This window comes from Electrona antarctica (genome assembly GCF_951216825.1).
Source record: "Electrona antarctica genome assembly, chromosome: 3".
Lineage (NCBI taxonomy): Eukaryota > Metazoa > Chordata > Actinopteri > Myctophiformes > Myctophidae > Electrona > Electrona antarctica.
Genome location: NC_136808.1, coordinates 6,662,938 through 6,679,670, shown reverse-complemented (window position 1 = coordinate 6,679,670; position 16,733 = coordinate 6,662,938). Strand labels below are relative to the sequence as shown.

The window sequence follows — 16,733 nt, the reverse complement described above, 5'->3', positions numbered from 1 at the left end:
AAGTTATCCTTAAATATAACAATATCTAATTTCATTGTATTTAGTGGAAAAAACAAAAAATACTGTAAAGACTGTTTAAAGACATTTGTAACATTATCATTAATGACAATGAGATATCACAAGTTTCCTCTGCTAAATTCTTAGGAGTTTTAGTAGACGAGAAACTGGAAAGAACATCAATCACATTTCCAAAAAGGTTTCTAGGTCACTCGGTGTTGTATAAACTCTAATCGCTTTTTTGAGCACTTGGAAACGCGCTATGAAAATGCAATTCATTAATAATATTGTCTGGGCCAGTACACATGCTTCATACCTCCACAGTATATATCTGCTACAGAAGAGATTTGTTAGAACTATACCTTTTCAAAACGCCTCGACCACTCCGCTCCACTCTTCAGAAAGCTACATTTACTTACCGTCTTCCAGATCAACAGTTATCAAATATGCATCTTTATTTATAAGCTCAAACATACCCCCAACTCTATTCCCAAACCTTTTAACAATTACTTTCAAATACACAAACACAACACTAGACAGGCTACTCATCTCCATCCTCCCCTTTATCGTACCAGTCAGTCAGTTTTCCATCAAATACAGATACTATACGACAAATACTCTACTGGTCAGCAACTGTCTTCTCTTAATTTATTTAAGAACAAATTGAAGTATGTTCTGATTAATCAGAATACTTAAATTATTCTTATTCTAATTATTTTTAATTATTTTCTCTGTATTTATTATTATTACATAATAATATAAGCATATTGACAATCCATTTTCGATAATCAAGTCTGGTGTTTTATTCTAGACTTCTTCTGTATACTATGCAATAATGTTATTATTATTATGTATATTGCACTCAAATCATGTTTTGAAATGTTTGGTTATTGTACACAGGTTGAGGACTCGTATAAGCCCTTTGGGCTTCTTGCCTCCTGCACTACTCAATTTCACTTTGGGGATTAATTAAGTATATCTCATCTCATCTCTCACTTTCCTTTTTTATTTTCTACGTATTTCCCATTTTTTTATTGTTTTTATACTGTGCAAAATAAAATAAAATCCAAATCAAATCAAACATCCACAGAGAAAGCAAATATTATGCAATTTCACTGCAACTACAGGTATGAGCATGTGACAGTCTTTAAATCTTGATTCTGAATCTTGTATTGTCCTAAAGCACGTTTTTACAGCAATTTGCCTAAAGTTTAGGTAAAAACTGTAGGCCTGATCTACCAAACATCAGTGCATATGTTGTTTAAGCCCTAAACAATGGGTACAATTTTGTTTGGTATAAATACCTCAAAGTAGCTCAGCTAGCTTACTCAAATACATTTGGATAACTAACTACCCTCATGCCAGTCTTCAGGTAATTAAGTGTTGCATGTGTGGATGAGTTGGTGAAGGCAGGGAAGGCAGCTGTATTGCGTACAAGTTTAGTTAGTTAAGTATTATCTAAATATATCACACCAATCATACATTATTTCCCCAAATGATTCTTCAAAAGATGTTATGCTGATAGATGTTGTCGGTCCGTCTATCTATTATGTATAATGTATTCTTTCTTGATGTAGCATCTTTTGTTTCAGGAATTTGGCCCAAATGCATCTGCAGTAAATGCTGTCCATTGAATGTCCAATGTACCAATGTTCATTAGAGATCAGACATGGATTGTAAAAAGTCAAATGAAATGTGCCCAGTTCTCCCCAAATATTGCACAGTTTTCTTTGAAAAACTAAGACAAAATTCAGGAACAGGTCTCTCTCTCTCTCAAAAAAAGAAAGAAAAGAAAAATGATGCATTAAAGGCTGCCTCTTGTCAAACCATCAGGTTTCTTGATTCATCCATTGGAATCCAATGAATGAATGTCACGGGTGAACCATATACTGTGCGCTGTCACGCACCATACTGTACGCTGTCACGCACCACATTTTAACACTCCAGTATGTGACACAATGTTGCTTACATTCAGGAAGAGGAGATTGCTTATATTCTTTAAAATAGTCCTATCGGGCTACTTGCTGTGTTCCTCCTGAATGTGCACGATATGTCACATGCCAAAGCACCAAGAGCAGAGAACCAGCTCCTTCAGGGTCTTACGCAGCTCCCGACTCCGATAGGCATAGATGATGGGGTCGATCAGTGAATTACAGATGATGAGAATGAGGAAGAGTTCGAAGTTGCTAAAGAAACACAGGCATAACGGATTCGTCGGGCAACTGAGTATGAGGATGAGGTGCAGGAAGAAAGGACCCCAGCATATGACAAACACGCCGAGCAGGATGGTGAGCGTGATGGCCCCCTTCATGCTCGTGGCCTGCCGGCGGCTCTTGTGAAAGGCCACGATGCGCCGAGAGTGCAGGTGCGCCAGGATGAACATGTGCATGTAGAGCACGGCGGTGAACACCAGCGTGATGCAGAAGAACGTGACGAGGCACACGATGACGGCGTTCTCCGTGTGGTAGACCACGAACAGGGTGCTGGAGGTGATGCTGGCCACCCACACCAGCACGATGATGGCCACGGCGCGCTGCGTGGTCATGATGCTGTGGTAGCGCAGCGCGTAGAAGATGGTGATGTAGCGGTCCGCGGCGATGGTGCCCAGGAAGGAGAGCGAGGACACCACGGAGCTGCAGATCATGACGTCGATGACGTTGTCCAGGTGCTGGAGCATGCCCGGGTGTTCGTACATCAGGCCGTGGTCGTTCAGGAGCATGCATATCGTCTCCACCACGTTGCTGACGCTCACCAGCATGTCGGAGACGGCCAGGCAGCAGATGAAGTAGTACATGGGCGAGTGCAGGTTGCGGTTCTTAATGATGGCCAGCACCACCATGATGTTCCCCACCAGGCTGATGAGGCCCAGGGTCAGGAAGAGCTCTTGGGGGATGCGGATCTGCATGCAGTCCGTGATGTTCTGCTCCCCGCCGCTGCTGCTGTTGGTCCCATTCTCCACCATGTACATGACCATGGGAATTGGGCTTAGCTCCATGTGGTACATGATGGGGTTATGCTTGGTTCTGTTACCCATGACTCCCATGTTTCCTTGAGCATATGAAACAATGGCCTGACTGGACCTCCCTTGCACAGCGGTACACTATAGTTGAATGAGAGGAAAGAAAAACATGTTTTCCATCAGGGTTTCTGTAGACCGAGTGAAAACCTTTGGATTCGGTGCTAAAATTAACTTGTTTACGTTCACACGTGCAGCTATATATAGGCCTTTAATAATGAGCTTTGACTGCTCAGTTCATTGTCATTGTTAATCCAAAAACATAGCCATGCAAGTGCAACCCTAAATATAATTAGGCTAATATTGAAATAACTTTATCCCCTGGCAAAGTCTATTATCAAGGCAAAGGGTCCTAAATGATAACGTAGGCTATAGTCTCTACGCAGCAGTCTGTAAAGTTTAGCCCACCTGTTTACCTGGCCGAGTGTCCTTCAGTGTCTATCTGTACAGAGGGAAGCTCCCGAGCTGGGCAAACGGATCATCTCGTTTTCCGTCCTCATCAGATAATTCCTTGGAGAATAAATGGTCTGATATGTTTTCGAATCTTGAAAGGCAAATACCATAGTTTATTCCATCCATCCGTAAATCTGCAAGAAGAATAATGGAAGGCTGTCTGCTGTCCAGTGGTTATTAATCCACTGGAAACTTAATAAAACAGCATTTCCACTTTCCAACAAAGACAGTGTCGCTTATGATCCAAATGGACTCCTCCTCTCGTGCAAACTCCAACCGCATGATTCGCAGACTCAACTGCATCGTAGCCTAAGCTACTATACCAACGTGGAAACGTTGAGAAATGAATAGCCATGCCCTATATCAAATCCTACATAAAATACAATAACAAATATATAATAGCCTACTAATAATCATCATCGCTTTTTCAAAGAAAAATAGGCTATAGGCTGCACTTGACGCAGATCTATCTCTCATGCACCATGCCGCATGGGACATATCTTAATCTGCTCATGTATTTGTAATGTTTTGTAGTCTGTAGCTAAATGGCCAACGTTCTGAAATCCTAAATCTGATTTAGGAAGAGCTCCAAAATCTGAATTCCAAAATGCCTATTGCGTCAGAATCATCTTTGAACGGATTCATTTACCATAATGTTCGTAAAGAACGGAGAATGGTTAAATTCAAATTAATTATCTGTTAATAATTAATTTCTTCAAGTTTAAGTTCTTTACCTGCGCGGATACAGTTGCCCACGTATAGTATGCGGCACACACACACACACACACACACACACACACACACACACACACACACACACACACACGTGTGTTTAATCATTATGTTAAGTGCATGGGGCCGGGCCATGCACTTAACATAATGATTAAACACACATTTCAGTTATGCCTAACAAAAGGTGTGTGCGTGTGTGTGTGTGTGTGTGTGTGTGTGTGTACATGTGTGTGTGTGTGTGTGTGTGTGTGTGTGTGTGTGTGCGCGCGCGCGTGCGCGCGGGCAGATTATGAAAACTTGAAAAACATGATTTATTTACTTTTTCTCAACATGTTTAGTTTTCTTCCTATAAATACATGTCTAGACTTTTTATCTGTTGAAAATATGTTGCCAAATCAATCACCGTCCTAGACCTTCTGATACAAATAAAATAAAAACGCTGTAAAATAGCAGTCCAGCTACCTTTTATCTTGACTTCAAAGGACTGAAGGTCATACACAAATTAAAGTCAGGAACAAAGTGATCGGTCACTCCAAATTAATTAAGTGCTTTTTAGCTGAACAAAGCATAAAAATCACACCTGTGTGAAGTAAGTGGTGCAACTCTGTGTGGCAGTGAGAAATGACCGTGTGGGGGTCCCCAGGGGGGTCCCTCTACTGTACTGTAGGCCTACTGTACTGTACTGTCACACCCAAAATCATCATATATAGCCTACAGTTAACCTCTTAAACCCCAGGGGGGTTCAGGGGGAAAATCCGCAACATCAGAGTTGGAACCGGAGACCAATTGGGTCTCCATTGACCCGCTGAGCGCTGTTCAGAGGTGGACAGCCGCTGCCCCCGCCGGCAGGGGCAATGGGGCACAAGAGGTTTTAATGTGTGTGTGTGTGTGTGTGTGTGTGTGTGTGTGTGTGTGTGTGTGTGTGTGTGTGTGTGTGTGTGTTAGAGGCTGCGCAACAGTGACACTTGGTTGTGAAACAAACCAAACGCTATTTCCGTGCTCGGACAGACACAGCCAGGGACACGGCCAGGGACCACAGCCAGGGACACAGCCAGGGACACAGCCAGGGACCCAGCCATGCAGGGACACAGCCAGGGACCCAGCCAGGGACACAGGGACACAGCCAGGGACCCAGCCAGGGACACAGGGACACAGCCAGGGACACAGCCAGGGACACAGCCAGGGACCCAGCCAGGGACACAGGGACCCAGCCAGGGACCCAGCCAGGGACACAGCGAGGGACCCAGGAACACAGCCAGGGACCCAGCCAGGGACACAGCCAGGGACCCAGCCAGGGACCCAGGAACACAGCCAGGGACCCAGCCAGGGACCCAGGAACACAGCCAGGGACACAGCCAGGGACACAGCCAGGGACCCAGGGACACAGCCAGGGACACAGGGACACAGCCAGGGACCCAGGGACACAGCCAGGGACACAGCCAGGGACCCAGGGACACAGTCAGGGACCCAGGGACACAGCCAGGGACAGACACATATACAATAGCTCCTTAATGAAGTGGTTGCACCACTTAAAAACACAAAATAACCTGCACTCGTAAAACACGTGAAATGTTTATCTGAACAGAAACAAACTAGAAGGTGCTCCTTGGAGCACAGGTCTCCACCAGGTCAGGAACGTTTGTGATGTTTGGACAAAATGTCCTGGTGGCAATAATAGCCAGGGCAATCTTAGCCATGGAATATTGAAAATCGGACAGGTCCGTGTTGATAACATGACCGTCACATGAGCGTCGCAGTCCCGCCCCCTCGAGAGACCCGGAAAAGAAATCCCAGTTAATTTTCCTCATAGAATTTTCAGAAAGTATTTATTTAAAGACGTTTACGCCGCGGACAAAGCCAACTCTTGTTGTGACAAATCATGACAACAAACACAATTTTTCGGGCTGAACAAATAATTAGAAAGTAGAAGGAAACGGCAGGTTACAACACTTTTTTTGATGTTTTTCTTCTTTGTAATTATTTGTTTGGTCCAAAATATTGTGTTTGTTGTCATGATTTGTCACGACAAGAGTGGGCTTTGTACGATGCTTATAAGGTCTTTAAATAAATACGTTTTGAAATGTCTATGGGAAAAATGCATTGGGAACTATTTCCTGGGCCTGGCGTCGTCATGAAAGGGGACTGCGATGCTCTATAGAGATGGTGTGTAGGCTACCGATTTGCATTATGTAGGCGCTATAACAGGCCATTCTGGAAAGTTTGTGGCAGAGGTTTGGAAATGGCATGCATGGAGTGTGTGCGCAGTTTGGCATGCAGCGACTGGGCCAACGGTGCCGGAGATCAGAGTTGCCCCCTCCGTCCTCTCCTTCAAAACCCACCTCTTCAAGATAGCCTTCCCCAGCTGAGGTCTGGTTAAGATGTCCCTTGCTTAGCCTTTCATGTTTTTAACCTAGCACTGGCATTTTACTTGCCTTTTTGTCTCCACCAGGCCGAAGGCATGGGGAGAGAGTATGTTTTGCACTCCGTCCGTGTGTGTGTGTGTGTTGTCTCCACCAGGCCGAAGGCATGGGGAGAGAGTATGTTTTGCACTCCGTCCGTGTGTGTGTGTGCGTCCGTCCGTCCGTCCGTCCGTCCTTCCTTCCTTCCGTCCGTCTGTTACCAGCTAATCTCCGGCACCGTTGGCCCGATCCATGCCAAACTTTGCACACACACTCCCTGGATGCCAACGACGAACCTCTGCCCCAAATATTCCTCAATGACCTGTTATAGCGCCACCATGAGGCCGATTTAGGCAAAACACATTTCTGTAGATTACTCGTACACATTTTATCCATACATCACACAATTCGGTATACACTATCTCCATAGTCATGTGATCAACACGGATCTGCACCATTTCCCATCTTCCTTCCTGATTGGCTAAGATTCGCTTCCAAAGCTCACATGATTGGTCCGTTTCGAACAAAATGCCACAAATCACAAACACAGTGTGCAATTTCCGTGAAATTATACACGCACATTTCCACTAGGCTGAGGACAACATGACACAATTTATTTTCCAAACCAGCCTCATGGTGGCGCTATAACAGGGCAATTCCTGTTTTACCTATAACTGCATCGTTCTGTGTACAACTTTGTATGCGCACTCCCTAGAGGCATGGAAAAACATTTTCCCTGCATCCCTCCACATCTGCCGGTTATAGCGCCACCATGAGGCCGATTTCTGCAAAACACATTGTTTATATTAGTCGCACAGATTTCATCCAAATCTCAAGCAAATCGGTATACATGATCTCTGTAGTCATGTGATCAAGACGAGTCTGTTGGATTTCTCAGATTCTACACTGATTTGCTAAGATTGCCTTCCAAAGTCTTCAGGAGTGGCCCGTTTTGTACAAAATGCTGCACATGTCCTGCTCATCCAGAATTCTATCCTCAGAGATGCTATGAGTGATCTGACTCTGCATTTCCTCAACACAATGAAGAAAATTGTTGCAAAAAACAAACAAACATGTTTATATCACTCCTAAACATTTTGCCAAACATCACACACACTCCTATCCTCCTGGTGGAGACCTGTGCCCAGAAGGGCACTTTTTCTAGTTGTTTATATTTTGTTTCTTGAATTAAAGTTGTTCCTACTGTTTTATGTAAAGCGCTTTGGGTACCTAGAAAAGCGCTATATAAATCTGAGCTATTATTATTATTATGTACACTAACGGGCAGACGGGCCATGCCTTCGACCTGGTGGAGACAATGAATTCAAGATAAATCCAGGACGAAGAGGATGCTATCTATTCTCAGAATGTTTCACCTTGGAGTGGGCGTGGTTCAATATTCGAGAACATATTGAGGGTTTAAAAAAAAAGATGTTTTGACTCAGGGTTACTAAGTGCTCAATGTGCACAAAAAAAAAACAGCTCAGTGGCCTTGTGGTTAGAGTGTCTGCCTTGAGACTGGGAGGTCGAGGTTCAATCCCCGGCCGGGTCATACCAAAGACACTTATAGTGTCCTAGATATTGGATTTTCTGTACATGTATAGGTCTACATTTCCCAAGAACTGAGGGCAACTTCCAAGCAGTGGAAGGAAGGCCACTGCTAGGGCAAGCACACGCTCAAAGAACCTCTTATCCACAAACAGAGCTCAGTCTGTTGATATTGATATTGCTATGAACCATAGCTCCAGGTAAACTTCGAACAAGGACCTCATTTGATCGTCGACAACAGTTGTACTATACCCCAGAACAGTGCACCATCATGTGGCATCTTAAGTAATGGCGGAAGGGTGAAGTGTGGGGTTATGCATGGAGATATTTTGCTCCGTGTCTCCTGACTTCATGTAGTTTGTGGGATCAGGAACAGCTTTAGATACATTGTGGTTTTGTCAGCTCTATTGATAATTTAGATCAGTATCATGGGACCATCTTCTGCATTGTGCCAGAGGAAAACCCTGCAGCGATAATGTCAAACTGCCCAGAGATTTCTTAATCTAACTGCGAGTAAATAATCATATGATGAAATGTTTTATGTTGGGGCTTTGCTGTACTATATACACTTTGTTGGATTGGCTAGAATTGCGGACTGTGAAACAGCTGTTGCTCAAGGAGATATGGAAGGAGATATGGTGTACCAGCATACAATAAGGTCAGACTAAAGAGGTCCTTTGTCCACCAGTCGACCTTGAGGCTTAATCAGGAGTCGTAGTAGCCACAGGATAATCTATAAGCGGTGGATATTGCTCTTGTCTTCATGTCTTTATGTATGTAAATTGTCTTGTTCTTTGTGTTATGTCAAATGTGTGTACGTATATGTGTTTTGCATACTTGGCTGCTGTGTCGCAAGACAAATTTCAGTGTGAACTGACAATAAAGTACTATATCATATCATACCATTAAAAGAAATGCAATGATGGAGGCCAATAAAAGCTATAGGACAACATCAAGCCGAATACCGGAGACGTCGCCAGTTTACCAAGTCGCCACGGCGGAAGTTCTTCATCAATGTCTTCATCGTTATGCTAACATGCTGTCTTCATCAGTGTAGTATGTCAAACCCACAGATGTTATAGTTCATTTACAAAGTGATCCAATTATTTTGTGCAATTAAATGGTCAGCTAGAGATCAGGGGTTCTCAACCTTTTTGGCCGGGGACGCCCCGGGAATGCTTTGGCCATGTCTCGCGACCCCGCCCCCTCCCCTCCCCTCCAATCCCCCAATACAAAATAACCTATACAATAGAAATAGAAAATATATCATAAATGAATACTGAAACCGGATATAATCATTAAGGAAGGTTTATGCATGTACTATGTGTTCTATGTAAACTCTTAATTTCCATTTTCTAGCTATTCAGTTGCAAAACAAAAAAAAAATGAATAATTTGGTGACCCCCCCCAGGGGTCACGACCCACGGGTTGAGAAACCCTGAGCTAGATGATAAAAAGTTGAGTATGTGAATACCAATGATAAGTAGGCCTACCATTTCAGGAATTGTTTACTAATTAATTACATTGTTTCGGTACTTTGGTGTTTAAACTTTTAGCATTTCTACTTTCTCTAGTGTTAACTCTAAACAACTATCCTCTCTCTCTCTCAATTCAATTCAATGCAATTTAAATGAAGGTGAAGTAAAACCAAAATGCACTAAATCGCAGGGAGTTGGAAAACTGGCGAGTTCTCCGGATACCATCAAGCCACATATAGACTAGTTCACCCTTTTCCAGCAAACTGGAGTAAATAAAATGTATAGAATGTAACTGAAATCTAACTGAAACTTAAATAAGAAAACCATTGCCGTGAAGCCAACGTGGGAGTTAATATATGTTACTATTTGGAACAGAACCACATTGATTGAATACATTTAAACTGACTACCAAAGAACCAAGACAGGGAAAATTCATCCTTTAACATTTAATTTCTGCACATACGAGAACATATCTTTGGAAGAATTAATTACATGAGTATTACATTGTAGACATACATACTGTACTGTACTGTTGCTGGTGTGACCCATGGCTGTTTCGGGTGGTTCAAGTTATGCCAAGATTTCACAAACCATGAGGCAAGGGGGCAAGCCACTGATCGTAGTTGGCAAAGAATTTGAATTATGTTGTATGTGCATTTCTTTTTGTATGCCTGTACCTGTGCCTTTAATCGAAAAAAGAAATAAAAAAGTATTTAAAAAAAAAAAAGAAAAAAAAAGTGATTTCACAAACCATACCATTGTCTACAAAATGGGAGGCATTTGCGAACCACATGGTGTACCAATATTTACTGATTAAAGAGATCTTCCATCTTTTGGTGGAAACTTAAACTAAGGAAAGCCTCTTTGCCACAATCATACAGTATCAATAATTGAAATGCTGGGAAACTCTCAATTACCATGGCTTAATTAACCACCTGAAAATGTATGCCAAATTATTTCATTCCACAGCTGTGGATAAATAGCCTGATATCAACAAGACAATGTTTTTGAATTGTTGCTTGTGTGTTTCAAAGGAGAACGGACGTCGACAACCAGAACAAATCCTTCCTTTAAAACAGGTGTTAATTTTGTGATCATGTGTAAAACTGTCAACAAGTCAACAAGCCACGTTTGTGATTAACAATTTTCCTTGAATGGGAAATTCTACTTGTCGTTTATGACAGTATATAATATAATTATGTCTTTAGATGAACCTTCAATTACCGGTAGTAAATAATTACATATTAAAGTTAGTCGGGTTGTTAACTTTGGAATAAGGTTCTTTGTGGAAACAAACATTGAGTCTAAATATAACTGTCATTTTGCCTCAATCATAAAACTTCACCTCAATCATAAAAATGCTTTTGCAAAAACAAAACAAGGCTACTGCCAATAATGCCAAGTGATTATAAATCCCCACACAGGTTATAACCTCTTTATTACATTTACGCAAGGCTCTCACATATTTCCTGCCATCTCATTTTACTGTAGTGGTTCTCAAATATTGTTTTAATTTCAAGGACCCCATAACTCATGTACAAATGGAAACGAATGGACGTCGTAGACCCTTGTTCTATTTGAACACTCTCAGAGTTACAGACCTGCAAGGGTACATTTAGATTAGCCTGGCTAATAAGCCAGACTCAAATCACACTGTCGTGTGGTATTTGAGTCTGGAGATGCTGTGTATGGATCTTGTTTCCCGGGGGGCAGGTTCAAACATTTTCTCCTTGACGCAATTGGTCAGAGCTACTGTCAGTCAAAGGTCTCAAGCATTGAACGTCACTGTACCAAAGCCCGCCCATATTGCATACCGTGTCCCGATTGGCCACACCAGTTCTCTGGTGTAGGAAATTGAGCCTCTCCAGACCGTAATCCCCCGGCAGGCAATTTTTTTTTTGCCAACGGCTGATTCGTTCTGGCTTATTAGCCAGGCTACATTTAGATCGCCCTCAAAAGGAACACCGGGGACTCGCGGGACTGTCTGTGGGAAGGAAGAAAACATCTCAACTTCTCAAGTGAGAAACCATTACACACGCTGTGGTTTTCAGTTATACTCAAAAGGGCAAAATGCGTGAGTGCCTAATTTCTATCCATGTTGGAAAAGCCGGAGTCCAGAACGGCAACTCTTGCTGGGCGCTGTACTGCCTGGAGCATGGCATACAGCCTGACGGACAGGACAGCAAAAGGATGACCCCAATACATATACGTCGTCCATACGACACATACGACGTCCTAGCGCATCCTCAATGATACCGGGGCGAGAGAGGAATATTCTGATTTTTTTCCTTTTTTTTAATTCGTCAGTTCGCCTTTCGGCTACCGTATGCTACGCTCTGAGCCCATGTTAAATGACGGTTGACTTAGCCGTTAGCGCGGCAGAAAGAATGACTCGTCTCTCCTAATCCAGGGCGCTCTCCGTGGTTTTGAACTGATCGATATACTGGCGCTTCATTTCTGCTCCTCATCCGTCTCTCCCGCAAAATATGAACGCTTTTTGGATCATATATCGTATATATTAAAACGATAGCAATGTAAGCTAGCAAACTATTTTTAGCGGATTGTTTACGGGTCGTGGGGTTCAGAGTAAAAGCGGCCATGTCTTTCCGGCACCCCAGAGCTCCTATTTTGAAGGAATCCCGGCAACGGTTGTGTTAAACACGCTGTGGTTTTCAGTTCTACTCAAAGGGCAAAATGCGCAAGTGCCTTTCTATGCATGTCGGAAAAGCCGGAGTCCAGATCGGCAACTCTTGCTGGGCGCTGTACTGCCTGGAGCATGGCATACAGCCTGACGGGACAGGACAGCAAAGGATAACCCCAATACATATACGTCGACCATACGACGTCCTCAGATGATACCGGGCGAGAGAGGAATATTCTGAATTTCTTCCTTTTTTTTAATTTGTCAGTTCGCCTTTCGGCTACCGTATGCTACGCTCTGAGCCCATGTTAAATTACCGTTGACTTAGCCGTTAGCGCGGCAGAAAGAATGACTCGTCTCTCCTAATCCAGGGCGCTCTCCGTGGTTTTGAACTGATCGATATACTGGCGCTTCATTTCTGCTCCTCATCCGTCTCTCCCGCAAAATATGAACGCTTTTTGGATCATATATCGTATAAATTAAAACGATAGCAATGTAAGCTAGCAATGTAAAGCAATCTATTTTTAGCGGATTGTTTCCGGGTCGTGGGGTTCAGAGTAAAAGCGGCCATGTCTTTCCGGCACCCCAGAGCTCCTATTTTGAAGGAATCCCAGCAACGGTTGTGTTAAACGCGCTGTGGTTTTCAGTTATACTCAAAAGGGCAAAATGCGTGAGTGCCTTTCTATCCATGTTGGAAAAGCCGGAGTCCAGAACGGCAACTCTTGCTGGGCGCTGTACTGCCTGGAGCATGGCATACAGCCTGACGGACAGGACAGCAAAAGGATGACCCCAATACATATACGTCGTCCATACGACACATACGACGTCCTAGCGCATCCTCAATGATACCGGGGCGAGAGAGGAATATTCTGATTTTTTTCCTTTTTTTTATTCGTCAGTTCGCCTTTCGGCTACCGTATGCTACGCTCTGAGCCCATGTTAAATGACGGTTGACTTAGCCGTTAGCGCGGCAGAAAGAATGACTCGTCTCTCCTAATCCAGGGCGCTCTCCGTGGTTTTGAACTGATCGATATACTGGCGCTTCATTTCTGCTCCTCATCCGTCTCTCCCGCAAAATATGAACGCTTTTTGGATCATATATCGTATATATTAAAACGATAGCAATGTAAGCTAGCAAACTATTTTTAGCGGATTGTTTACGGGTCGTGGGGTTCAGAGTAAAAGCGGCCATGTCTTTCCGGCACCCCAGAGCTCCTATTTTGAAGGAATCCCGGCAACGGTTGTGTTAAACACGCTGTGGTTTTCAGTTCTACTCAAAGGGCAAAATGCGCAAGTGCCTTTCTATGCATGTCGGAAAAGCCGGAGTCCAGATCGGCAACTCTTGCTGGGCGCTGTACTGCCTGGAGCATGGCATACAGCCTGACGGGACAGGACAGCAAAGGATAACCCCAATACATATACGTCGACCATACGACGTCCTCAGATGATACCGGGCGAGAGAGGAATATTCTGAATTTCTTCCTTTTTTTTAATTTGTCAGTTCGCCTTTCGGCTACCGTATGCTACGCTCTGAGCCCATGTTAAATTACCGTTGACTTAGCCGTTAGCGCGGCAGAAAGAATGACTCGTCTCTCCTAATCCAGGGCGCTCTCCGTGGTTTTGAACTGATCGATATACTGGCGCTTCATTTCTGCTCCTCATCCGTCTCTCCCGCAAAATATGAACGCTTTTTGGATCATATATCGTATAAATTAAAACGATAGCAATGTAAGCTAGCAATGTAAAGCAATCTATTTTTAGCGGATTGTTTCCGGGTCGTGGGGTTCAGAGTAAAAGCGGCCATGTCTTTCCGGCACCCCAGAGCTCCTATTTTGAAGGAATCCCAGCAACGGTTGTGTTAAACGCGCTGTGGTTTTCAGTTATACTCAAAAGGGCAAAATGCGTGAGTGCCTTTCTATGCATGTCGGAAAAGCCGAAGTCCAGATCGGCAACTCTTGCTGGGCGCTGTACTGCCTGGAGCATGGCATACAGTCTGACGGGACAGCAAAGGATGACCCCAAAGATCCCACTAAATTATTCTACATATTCAAAATTGTATCAAACTTGCGTTATGTCCTATTCTAGATTATGTTTCGGGGGTCCGGGGATACGAAAAGTTTCAGTTAAATGAACGTATTCAAAAATCAGGCAATACGATTATTTTTGGGACTCCATGAATATGCTCCAATTCCAGCATTTAATGGAGACATGGGGTGGGAGTCCTGTGAAATCAGATGGAAGGCCAGCACGGTGAGCCTTTGGAACAGGCTGCTGGGTCTACCAACGAGTATGGTGGCTAGCCAAATCCTTTATTGGGACCTGTCTGTGGAAGGGGAATGGGTCTCCGAAATATTAGATTTATTACAGGAGTGTGGTCTGGAAGAACAGTACTTTCAAAGAATCACTGTGAATGTGGAGGAGTTTAAAAACAGAACCTGTGAATAATATATACAAGCCTGGAAAGAAGAAATCTGGCAAAAGCCAAAATTAAGAACTTATTGTTTATTTAAAAAAAAGACTATAAATGTGAAAAATATGTTATGTTTAACCTAGAAAAAAAGTCGGAGGTCACTGTGTGCACAGATACGTTGTGGCATTTTGCCACTGCACATTGAAACAGGAAGATATAGGGGTGTTGTCGAGGAGGACAGGATATGTGAATACTGTGATCTGAATGAGGTGGAGAACGAAATCCACTTTTATTTTATCCTCTGTATCATGATCTGAGAGAAGTATTGTTTGAAAAAGTCCACACTCCTGATCTGAACTTGGTGGAGTGCGAGAGTGAGGCAGTGGTTGGGTTTCTTTTTCACCATGTTTTCGCCTTCTCAGAGTATCTGTATAGGGCATGGGATAGGAGGCGAAGGGTGACGTATAACTAAAGTGTATTATGAACACTTTATGGCTGTTATTGAATGTTATCGTTTTGTTTTTGTTTGGTTTTGCTATTTTTTAATTGCTGCGTCTGATAATCCCATGTGGGATGGGTCAAGAATTTGTCTGGACACGAAAATAAAATATTCATTCAGTCATTCGACACTTTGAGAACCACTGCTGTAGATTTTATTCCTCTTCCTCCATGGCGTCCAGCCCACTCCCCCTCATTCCACCACTTTCGGTCGTCTTGCCGCGGTCTCAGTCCCATTCCCGATCCGGATCGTCCACGTCAACGTCAGGGTCAGGGTTGTCGTCTCTCGGCGGCTCGGGGATGCGGATGTTGGCCAGCATGTCCCTCATTGCCTCCATCAGACGATTAACTTCCTGATTCAGCTCCCGCCCTGCACGCGCGACTTCCATGTCATCCTCTCGATTCGGTCCATCCTAAACCGAAAAATCAATAGAGACATCAATACAGCTATAGATTCTAGAGCAGTGGTTCCCAAAGTGGGGTCCGGGGACCCCCAGGGGTCCTTGAGGGAGTTTGAGGGGGGACCCAGCTAAATGATAGTTTGGAACCAAATGGATCCTTATGGGTCTGTATTTGGTAGCCTCGGAAACCCAGACGTCTGGGTCCGAGTCCACTTCAATTCGGCATAGAGTAGCGCAAACATCGCTCACTCTCTGCTGATTTCTGATCGTCTGCACCTTTGTTAAATTGACACACACACACACACACTCCTCTCTCTCTCGCTGTCGCTCTAAGTAATTAGTCTCATGTCCAGCAGCTGCGCATAGTTTCTCCCGGCGGATCCTGCCGGGAGCTGCCTATGCCATAAATAGCATAGGTGAGTTCCAGGCTAGTATTTGGTTCCATTATTAACATTGATTTTACAATATAAATTGGGGGTCCCAGAGATAGAAATACCATTAAATGGGGGTCCGTAGCCTAATGCATGTCAAACTGGGGGTCCTTGAATTTAAACGGGTTGAGAATCACTGCTAGAGCCGTAAATATCTTCTCTCATGGGGGTCCCTGGAATGTCGTTTCAAATGGGGGTCCACGGGGCTAATTAGTGTCAATTTGGGGGTCCTTGACATGAAAAGGTTCGGGAACCACTGTTCAAATTCCCTGCATCCAGGTGTTTGGTGTGTTAAGGCTTTGGCTGCACAAACAGGTGTGATATAACAGTATAGTTACAATTATTTACACTTACACTTTATTAAAGCTCACTATGTTAACGTTCCTGTTCTACCAGATTTGAACCCGGGTCTCTTGTGCGAGTGCTGGATTTTCTTTTTTTAACCACCCGAGAAACTGATTTATTTATTTTTACTTAAATCTTTATCCCACGATTTTGTAACCAATTTTTTCCACCCAGTGTCAATTATCTAAACTTCTAAAGTAATCCTGGGCTTTACACTCCCTCCACCAACCTGGGGAGAGCAACGGACTGACCTCATGCTTCAATTTACAATTTAGGCATTTAGCAGACGCTCTTAATCCAGAGCGACTTACATTAGGCAGGAACAAAAAGTATGGGAATACATCACATATATAAAATGCATTTATCAAGAAACATGCGTAAGCT

General features: G+C 43.6%; 2 protein-coding genes across 4 annotated transcripts in view; both read right to left on the bottom strand.

Moving 5' to 3' along the window:
* Window positions 1-1,003: 1,003 nt before the first annotated feature.
* Window positions 1,004-4,256, bottom strand: mc1r (melanocortin 1 receptor). Of its 2 annotated transcripts, none has more exons than XM_079497954.1 (3): window positions 4,201-4,256; window positions 3,422-3,600; window positions 1,004-3,097 (listed from the first exon to the last, which is right to left on the bottom strand). In XM_079497954.1, exon 3 carries the CDS (start codon window positions 3,038-3,040, stop codon window positions 2,051-2,053), a length of 990 nt encoding a protein of 329 aa, XP_079354080.1. In that variant the 5' UTR covers window positions 3,041-3,097; window positions 3,422-3,600; window positions 4,201-4,256; the 3' UTR covers window positions 1,004-2,050. The 2 variants fall into 2 exon arrangements, with proteins under 2 accessions (XP_079354080.1, XP_079354079.1); XM_079497953.1 differs by having other exon boundaries at window positions 3,430-3,600.
* Window positions 4,257-10,054: 5,798 nt separating this feature from the next.
* Window positions 10,055-16,733, bottom strand: part of tcf25 (TCF25 ribosome quality control complex subunit) — a 65,217-nt gene continuing 58,538 nt past the window's right edge. The window contains exons 18-19 of one of the 2 annotated variants that reach the window (XR_013789714.1): window positions 12,918-15,585; window positions 10,055-11,679 (exon numbers count right to left, since the gene is read on the bottom strand). Coding sequence is in view for 1 of the 2 variants with exons in the window: in XM_079497942.1 (XP_079354068.1) it covers window positions 15,400-15,585 (186 nt within the window). In the remaining variant the exon portion in view is untranslated. Of the gene's footprint in view, window positions 15,586-16,733 lie in introns of both variants that reach the window. The other variant, XM_079497942.1, reaches the window with a different exon arrangement.